The sequence below is a fragment of the Leuresthes tenuis genome, unplaced genomic scaffold (genome assembly GCF_036924035.1).
Source record: "Leuresthes tenuis unplaced genomic scaffold, fLeuTen1.0.hap1 SCAF_6, whole genome shotgun sequence".
Classification (NCBI taxonomy): Eukaryota; Metazoa; Chordata; class Actinopteri; order Atheriniformes; family Atherinopsidae; genus Leuresthes; species Leuresthes tenuis.
Window position 1 is genome coordinate 24,995,247 of NW_027325360.1, and position 10,048 is coordinate 25,005,294.

The window sequence follows — 10,048 nt, forward strand, 5'->3', positions numbered from 1 at the left end:
TTTTTTTTATAAATAATGACACGGCACAATATCTCACGTGTTGTTTATCTGAGGTTGTATTTTCTTAACATGAGGACGATAAAAACCCTATGATTTTTCCCCCTGGTGCAATAGGAACCTGGGAAATTAATACAGGGACATCCTACTTTGGACATCCTACTTTTTTCAAATTGCTGTAGGCTATTTGTTAATATAGTTTATTAGCCGCATCGTCATTTAATATGAGTCTGCTCCTCCACTTGGGGGGGGGGGGGGGGGGGGGCACAATTTTATCTACATGCTCATAGAAAGTTTACAAATTACCCAGCTTTCTTACAACGGTCCACAGCCACGTCAGCCACAGAAAACATTAATGAACAGGTGACGCGCTCTGCAGCAGTTTATGTACCCCCTCTGTTCAGCTGTCTGAGCGCGCTGCCGCACAGCAATCAGGTGGTGAAATGTAGCTCAACTCAAAGCGGACAGGCTTCACTGAAGAGCATGTTTCGACAGTGGAGAGAAGAAAATTATGTCGATTAACAACCCACGGAGGCAGACCAGATCAGATCCGTCGCAATGAGCGCCTCCTTTCCAAAATCTGATTCCACAACCTCCCTCCTGAAATCTTCCTCAGCGACGAGGAGACCGACACAGCTCCCTGAAGACACAACAGAAAGCCGGAGAGGTCAGCATCACCATCAGCACCAGCATCACCACCGTCCCGCCGGACTCCAGGGCAGCAGCAAAACAGACGAGTCCTTCTGGTCGGCTGAAGGCGATGTAAGTGCCCGGAGACCCCTGTGCCATCCCTCCCTGGTCGGCAGCCAAGACAGTAGTAATAATGCAGCCACGCGGGGCAAGTGCAAGTCACATGCCCCACACAACCAAGTGCCCGTTCCTCAGGAGCCCAACGGCGAAGCAGGCCGGGGTGTGAGGGAGCGCTGCAGGACATCCAAAGCCACTCACCGTCATCACCACCGCAGGAAGCAAAACCGGGAGGACCGTCCGCCGGCAGCAGGACATGAACCTGAGCATCCCCGGCGGTGTCACACGCTCCCCCGTCCTGTCCCCAGGGTGCCCTCTCTGTCGGATAGCAACGATGACAGGACCCCCCTTTGTGAGCCGAGGGACCATAAGGGGGGCAGGTTGACCAATGGCGGTGGTCACGTCAGCAGTCCTTCCCAGTCCTCATGCTCCCTTGTCCCTCCATCCAGCAGGTCATCCCGTCGATCACGGAGGTCCAGTGCTGCTTCCTCAACATCTGATATCAATTTACGAACCATCCTCAATTCTCTCTTTGGCCAGGTAAGGCTCTGAAATGTTTAGGAAGTATCCAACTAAAACAGTTTAATCTCAGATAAACTCCACGATTTATGTTTATTTCAGATTTAGAGTGTTAAGTGTGCAAATGTTTCTGGAAATGTCCCTACAAACTGTGACAATGATGCCCCAAATCCAAATTTAGATTCTATAAAGCTTAATTACAGAAGCCACTGTAGTGAAGGGTTTGTATAAGGGCAGAGTGATTGAGGCTCACCAAAGGAAACATCTGTGTTCAGCAGCCAGGATCCACCCAAAATCATTGTTTTTATTCATTTCAACAAGACTTCTCTGCTAAAGTTTAGCTTCTCAGTCTTAATACAGAAATACACGCAGATATGAAGTGGTTAACTGTGGCCTCTTCCTTCACTGACATCCAGTCTGCAATCAATACATCCTGATATGCTCTGTGATGCTGTCTGCAAACACTGTCATTACTGGATAGACTGTAGAAGGAAAGCAGCTTCTACGCATTCATTTCTTATGTAATTTGTAAATACATAGCTACCTCCTACAGGTTTTCTCAATCAGGCAGATCTTTCTGATTGAAGTGGATGTGCTGGGGCAACTAAAATGTTCCAGTACTGCAGAGGTGGACATATCTGATGTGCTAATACCTCTCTGTTTAAAGGCATAGCTTGTGAGCTATATTCATGCTTCTGCATCATTCAGTCAGGTCCGCTTCAGTGATTGTGTTTGAAGGTAATCAGCCTGATGTTCCTGCCGTAGACGGAAGCTCTATTTTTGGCTACTGATCAAAAGGAAGCCGCTTTATATGCCTGTATTCTTATCAGTGCTGCCATTTTGCATAATTTTAGCACTGCGAAAGCAACCAGCTTTGTTTCTGCATTAAGAATTCTCACTGTGCTCCAACTCACTGCTTCAACCACTGATACTGTGTTGTTTATTGGGCTCATTCCACAGAGGTCAGTGTTTATTTGCTACCATGTAAGGTGGCTGGATTTTATCAGGAAGTGATTTACATACATTGCTAGAAGCAGAAGCTCTTGATATGGAAAGACTATAGATATATATAGACTCATATAGAATAAAACCATCGCCACAAATAGCCAGTGAGTCAGACTGTGAGCAGTTTTTGTGAAAACATTAGTAAACCCAGACTTTTCTTCGATGAGAGACCTACTGATGATGGTGAGAAGTTCAGTGACAGGCGGAAAGTACGGTTTGAGAGCCACACACACACACCAGTTTGTGTGAACAATACATCTATGGAAAACCCTGCTGTGGCTGCAGGTGGTGTTTTCCCAGGCCAGTATGTATGCAATGCATATGAATCGATCCTAATCAGGAAAATCCTCACCAATATTCTGTGCATATGGGCACACACATAGATATTAAATATCAGTGCAATAGACAGTATTTGTTTTGCTGCTTCTTCTGGGTTTCTCTGTGGTGCCATGTGGCTAGTGTGTTGTAGGTCAGTGTAACCTTGTCATCGCCCGCAGAGAGCAAATGATGATGTGATGTGAAAGGGCTGTGAGGTGCAAAAAAAAAGGGAAAAAAAAGGCACAAGCAGAAAATATTATCATGAAAATTAAAATGCAATCTCAAGGTTACAAAATCACAAATTATGTTCTAGCACTTGAAGAGTGCAGGTGAGGAGGATGACAAAAAAATAGAAATAGGTCATTACAGAATGTTCTTTTAAACTTGCCTTCTCCATGTTTTTTTAGCCCAGAAAGAGCAAACACCTCACAGTATATGTGCAAGCCAGATGATAACAGGTGCACATTTCTTATTGATACTAGATCGTATTTGCCCAAGGAAAGCTGGAGGCTGTTTTACAGTTTATCTTGTTTACTCTCATATTTGCTGCCTGTGAATTTGTGCTGAAGTGTCAGATATGTTTACAGAATAAACCAACAGTTTGGCTGGTGTGACAGCTGCGTGAAATATCTTCCAGACATCTCTTTTCCTTTAATAGGCATTATTCTGTATCCTTCCTTGGTCTGCATCCCTCCCTCGTTTGCTTTCTCACTTTCCCCCTTATCTCCTCCTCTCCCCACTCTTACCCTCTCTTTGGTGCTCTTAGTGTTGCTCCATTCACTTGTCCCACACAGTATAGTACAGTACAGTGTAGTACACTGTTTATTATTCTGCTGCAGGTATAATTTAGCACCCTGGGCTTCATGGGTCTTGCTGAAAGCAGAGTTTGCATTCGTCTCAAAACTCAAACTCCTGACCTTACGGTGAAAAAGTCCTCATGGTCCTATTTAATGCCTTTTTTCTCCTTTGGAATGGGAAACTGCTTAGACTGGCCTTTGAGAGCGGTAAGAATATTCTCCGTGTGTTGCACTGTAACACCCTTTCTTTCTCAGATTGTTTGATCCATGTTTTGGTGCATTCAAAACTGATAGTGATAAACGAAACTGGACACAGAAGTTTTGTAAATATTTTCACGTACTTTTCTGCAGTTGCTGTTGCAGTCATTGATCGAACTACATCAGTTTTGAAATATTTTGTAATATATTTTTTCAAATCTATACACAAAAAGGTCAAATCAGCATATATTGTTAAAACTAGATTTATTTAAGGCTTCAATAATGGAGCGGTTCTGAGATTAATCGTTACATTGTTTAATGTTATCACGCTGTGAGTGCTTTTTCTGCAACTGTAGCACTGTTGAATTCAATCAAGCTTGTCTTGGATTAATGGTCCTAAATTTTGGCAAACGTTGCTGTGCAGCAGAAATAATTTACTAATGAGTACTTAATGTCCCTTGGAAGAAAATGTATCTTTACGTCCTAGTTGCATAATGTCTTCTGCAATGTTTTTTGTAGCTTCCCTTTTCTCTGCCTCTGAGTATGTTTACTCCTTCTGCGACAGTGTATAGGTGTGAGATGCCAGTCTGTACAAGTGGCAAGTAAACTGTTATGAATAATGAGTGGAAAGTTGGCAACCTGTTATTTTATAGATGTATTTAGGCCACCTTTCTGCCATGTTTTCATATTCATTATATTGTTATTCTTACATACACACCTCTATAACATGCACATGTATTAAGTAGCTGTTACTGTACCAGTATCTGAAGAAAAATGTGTCTCAGAATCAATTGGGATACTGTCATGAGAAAAAGAATGCCCACCCTCTTTGAATTCTAAAGTTTTATGTATCAGGCCGCAGGAAATATCATCAGTCCCTTTCTGGGTCTTAAAATGAGGTAAATTCATTCTCAGATAAAGATCAACCAATGAAATATTACACTGTGTCATTATTTATTCAACACAAACTAACACCATTAGATGCAGTAATTTTAAATAATAATTTTGTGTATGACATGATCAATATCTCACATGGTTGTGAAAAAAAATCATGGCCCACTTTTGTCTACAATGGTGCTTCATTTCATTAGGTTTTGTAGACATTTGTTTATGCACCGCTCTCTTAAGGTCCCTTCACAGTATTTCAATCAAGATGAGGTCTAGAGTTTGACTGACATTACAACACTTGATTCTGTTCTTATACAGCCTTTTTTGTGTTGTACAAATTTGCTGCTGTGCTTGAGATCATTGTCCTGTGTTATGAACCAGTTTTGACCAAGCTTTAACTGTTGGGTAGTTGGCCTCACATTTGACTCTATAATACTTGGGTATGTGGTGGAAATCATGTTGGACTCAATGACTGAAAGGTCTCCATGTCCTATGGTGCAATACATGGACACAGCACAAATAAACAAGCCCAAATCATTATCTACAGTCAATTTATACTTGCCAATTAATCCAACGCGCATATGTTTGGACTCCGCACAGAAAGGCCCCAGTCGAGACTCGAACAGAGAACCTTCTTACTGTGAGGCGACAGTTAACCACAACAATTAAACTGTCATCAACTTGAATTTTTCACAAGCAAGCTGAGGCCTGTAGCTCTTGGTTTTTTGCAGCTTCTGTGAGCATTACACACTCTGACCTTGGGGTGAACTTGCTGAGACATTTCCTCCAGAAACGACTGTCAGTTATCCTGAATGTTTTCCACTTGTAAATAATCCTTCTCACTGTGGAACAATGGCCTCTAAATAGTTTGGACATGACTCTTGAACATGTGTTGCTGGTAATCTGAGGCTGGATTTACCTCTTTTTTTTACCTGATAAGGATCAGATGATTTTCCTTTTATTATCATTAGATCCTAATAACTAAAATCTTAAAAGTGAAAGAGGGTGTACTTTGTTTTCCACATGGCTGCATATTGCCTTTTTTTTCTAACAGAATAAAGAAAGTCTGCAGTGACTTTCTTTTCTTATATAAACTTACAAACCCCTACCCAACTTATCTTAATTCCATTCTGCTCTGTTTCTGCACACTTATGTTAAGATGCTCCAGGATGTTGAGAGGAGACTCAGACTGGTCCTATCATGTGAGGAGATTGGCCACACAGGGTATCTTGGGCCTTATCAGGACTCCATTGTTTCCATGACACAAAACTGCGTTCTCGTGAGCAACATATTGGGACAAACCTGTGTCTTCCTGAGTAATGGCATGGCAAAGTGCAGGCAGACTGTACGTAAGTCTGGACAAACACGCTGGTTTCTGCTATATTCATTTGAGTAAAAACATGATTTCTATTATTACCAAACAAGGAGGGGAAATAACTCTGTATCCTTTAAGTTATGAATAAAGAACACGCTGGTGTGGGAACTGACTGAGCTGGAAGTTCACAAATAATAGATACAGTGTGACTTCAACAATAATCCTAACATTTGTCACATAAGAGCAGAGCTTAAACCGTTTAAGGGTTAAGAAAATTCATTTTACGGTTAAAAAGAATAACCTAGAGACGTAATAGGCCTAAAATCGCCTGTTAGAGTAACTGCTGATGAAATGACAGAGGAAGGACTGATGGTACTGTGTGTGCATTGGTGTTGACTGTCCACGTTCTTTTGGGCTCATGTGACTCCTGTGTTTTCTGTGTCAGAGGTTCTGGTCAGATTGTTCCTCGAGTCTGACGTCAACGCTCTGTGTTGTGTTTAGACGTCTCACTACTCCTGCTGTTAACCCCTGAGGGCTCTGGGATATGTCTGCCTCTCTCTCTGCCCTTTAAAGGTTGTGTTCATTGTAAGCAAGCACTCAAAAAAAAAAAAAAATTAGAAACAGTCACATTCTTCTGTGAACTCCGGAGTTACAATTACCGGTCCTGCAAGATAGGGATCAGGCTATTTTTCTCATCATGATATGAGACAGGTTCAGTCTGCTTTTTACATCTTTAACTGTTCGTCCTTAAGTTGAATTTTGCAAGAAGGCTGAGAATTGTTATGGAGAGGATCGCTGATTTAGATTTGGGCATCATTTGAGTCACAGTTTGTTCAGATATAATATGCTTGTTTTTTTTAAATCTGTGAATTGATTTTTTTATTTTTTTACTCACCAATAATGACATGGTATGTTTTAACAGGACAGAGAACTGCGGCCAGAAGAAATGGATGGTAAGATTTATTTCTCTTGATGTTTGTCGTCTCGTTCTGTATTAATCACTTGAACGAAATGTATTTTAAAAAAACACTAACCATCAAAGGGCTTTATAAAATATAAGCTAAATTAAGTGCAAATAATTTTAATTTAAAAGTATAAACAACCTGTAAGTACAAATAAAGTCTTACAGTCCAGTTACTAATAAGATGCCCTTCTGTTATAACAGAGCTGCGAGATGCTTTTAAGGAGTTTGACAAAGACAAGGACGGTTTCATCAGCTGTAAGGATCTAGGGAATTGTATGAGGACCATGGGATACATGCCCACGGAGATGGAGCTGATAGAACTAAGTCAACAAATAAACATGAACTGTAAGCGCATATCCATCTTACACATTTAGAAGTTATGTATATAACTGAGTTCTGGGGGTGTTTTGAGGTTTGAACAGTAAATATGTTTTCCTTAAGTGGGAGGCCATGTTGATTTTGAGGACTTTGTGGAGCTAATGGGCCCAAAGCTCCTCGCTGAAACTGCAGACATGATTGGAATAAAGGAGTTAAAGGATGCATTTAGGGAGGTAAGTGCCTGGATTGATATATAGACAATGGATTTCATTTATTTATTCTTCTGTTGTATAAGGTTTACTTTCCACTGTTTTTGTTTAGTTTTAATGTTGCTCCAATGTTTGCTCTCAGTTTGACACAAATGGAGATGGTGCCATTAGCACAACGGAGCTCCGAGACACAATGAGGAAGTTGTTGGGCCAACAAGTAAGGGTTGGACCAGAGAAAGAAAACTTAGAGCTTCTAATCTAATCTTGCCTGAACAACCACTGTGTAGGGCTTCACTCACATCTGCCTACCTTTTTTTCTTTTCAGGTTGGTCTTAAAGAAGTAGAAGATATCCTAAGAGATGTGGACTTGAATGGTGATGGACTTGTTGACTTTGAAGGTAAGACAACGTTCACAAACTAATTATTTAAGCTATGCTATGGACTATGACGCAGCTGTTGCATTTTGTCCTCCCCCTATCTCTTTTCAGAGTTTGTAAGAATGATGTCTCGTTGAGATCATGAAAATGATCCATGCTGAATGTGAAGCTATGTCCTTCTTCACACAAGACCACATACAACCAAGGACATGCCAAGATCTTCTGAGCCATCTAAATCTAAATGACACTGGAATTAGACCTCCTCGAATGTTATGGAGCTAGGAATCACCTCACACTTTCAATCAATAAGTGTTCTTCCTGAAAAGTCTCTAGTTTTACTGAGGCCGAATTTGCTGTAGCATTGCTCAAGATTGTTTCATTCATGTTTTTTTCTTTTTTCTTTTTTCTTTTTTGCACTTTAAATCTCACTAAATAACTTCCTGTGTGAATAGATTGTTGGTGTTGTCTCATTTTCTAATTGGTGTTCAAGTGTCTTGCAAGATGTTGCTTTAGATGTTCAAAAACATCAGAACGAGAAACGTAATGTAGGAAATGTAAAAAATCAGCACTGTTGAATGTTTCTCTATATACTCACACCCTCTGTATTGTGTTAAAAATTGTACGTGGAAGTACCTTTGTGTTACAATGGTGCTTCACCAAGGAATTCAAGTGGCAATATCAAACCTGTAATGTAACTCTGTGACCATCTGTAATTTTTCACTGTACCAGTCTAGTCTGATGAAAAAGCATCACTGTCTGACATGCAACAAGGACATTCTTAATGAGAAATAGGTCCCTAAAATGCCTTGAATATTTGTTATTCACTCATCAAAAGACAGAGGCAGTAGAACCAAGACCATATAAGATGTGCAGCTCTTTTGAAATTTAAATCCAAAAAGCCAAACTGGCACTGACAGTCAGTGGTTTGCAGCAGTATGGACCATCTCCGGACTTTTCACCTCCAACGTTCCCTAGTATGAATTCCCAAAACTTTGGGAGCTAGTAATGGCTGTTTTTGAAACTCTGTTTAGCCCTGCATGAGATTAGACAGTAGGAGTGACAAATGTGAGCTGTGTTCACAGTGGATGGGATTATGTTGTACCTGTACTGTATGTCACTGTCATCATGATTCTTGATGTGGTAATATTTCACACATCTGTGCTGTCAGAGAAATTTTTATGCATGCCAAAGAGAGACATTTATTAAATTTAGTATGCACATTTGCAATTTTGTCTAACAAAGTAAACAACAAATTTTGCCAAGTTAATTGTAGGAAAATAAAGGGTATTTACATTTAAGCTCCTTTCTTTGTTGGGACGTGTGTGTGGAAAATGTGTTGGACTATAATGATTATGTCAAAATACTAGTATGGCTTGTCTTGTCATTGCATGCATTAACCCTTTATAGGGCACTCATTAAAACATTTTGAAATTCAAAATTTCAACCTTAGATTGTTATTCTAGGTCATAACAAGAGTTAGTTGCAGTTGTAACATTTTTCAAAATTTTTCATTTTCATGTAGAAATGAATGGTCGGCAAAGTGACCATTTTTGGTTCCTTGCCCTTTTGTGGTAAAAAAAAAATTCCAGGAAGTGTGCGTATAAAGAAAACACATGTAGCATAGCTACAAGAACACAAAATAAATAGCATATATGTTAACTATGATTAATCATTATTGATGTTATTATTATAATAAATAATATTATAAATAAATATAAATGTGATATTGCATTGCATTACCCTTGTACTAATATCCACCTTCCACATTCTGGCATTTTAAAAGGAGAAGTGTTTGTTGTGTTCCAAAGAAACTGGATACACCAATACCACCTCATCTATGCTGAGGCATTATAGAACCCTGCACGAAAGCAAGGAGACCAATGACAATGAACCAAGTTCAGGTAAGCCAGGAAGCCTAAGTCTCTTTAGTATATTAATGTATATACTATACTATTGTGTTTTCTTTTTTTTTAAATCAGGACAGAAGAGTACTGTGGATGAGGCCTTAGTTGATATGGTGATAGAGGATTCACAGGTCTTCACTATTGTGGAGGATAAAAGGTTCAAAAAGCTTGTTAAAGCTTTGAACCCTAACTATGTTCTCCCCACAAAGCAGGTATGTATGTGAGCACAAGAAGCATCCTCTATTTTCTGATATTTACTAAGAATGTTCTCTCTTTCAGGCTTTGAAAGCTATGGGACAGATACCAGAAGGAGAAGGCCAAAGCCTCTGTCCTAAACAACAGCAGTTAGCTTGACTTGTGGACCTCAATAAACACGGACTCATATCTAGCTGCGACATGCCATTTTACAAAAGCAAGCACCTCTTTACAATCTGTTGTTTTAGGGGTACTGCATTTCCGTCAGTCACATACAGCTGAAAATCTGGCTAGAGT

General features: G+C 40.0%; 1 protein-coding gene across 2 annotated transcripts; it reads left to right on the plus strand.

Annotated features, from left to right (window-relative positions):
- The first annotated feature begins 321 nt into the window (after positions 1 to 321).
- Positions 322 to 9,038, plus strand: cabp1a (calcium binding protein 1a). 2 transcript variants are annotated; one of them, XM_072388404.1, is made up of 8 exons: positions 3,386 to 3,590; positions 5,629 to 5,814; positions 6,707 to 6,737; positions 6,950 to 7,093; positions 7,190 to 7,299; positions 7,418 to 7,492; positions 7,601 to 7,673; positions 7,764 to 9,038. In XM_072388404.1, the coding sequence occupies exons 1-8, from the start codon at positions 3,450 to 3,452 to the stop codon at positions 7,787 to 7,789; spliced, it is 786 nt and encodes a 261-aa protein (XP_072244505.1). In that variant the 5' UTR covers positions 3,386 to 3,449; the 3' UTR covers positions 7,790 to 9,038. The 2 variants fall into 2 exon arrangements, with proteins under 2 accessions (XP_072244504.1, XP_072244505.1); XM_072388403.1 differs by lacking the exons at positions 3,386 to 3,590; positions 5,629 to 5,814 and adding an exon at positions 322 to 1,284.
- The last annotated feature ends 1,010 nt before the right edge of the window (positions 9,039 to 10,048 follow it).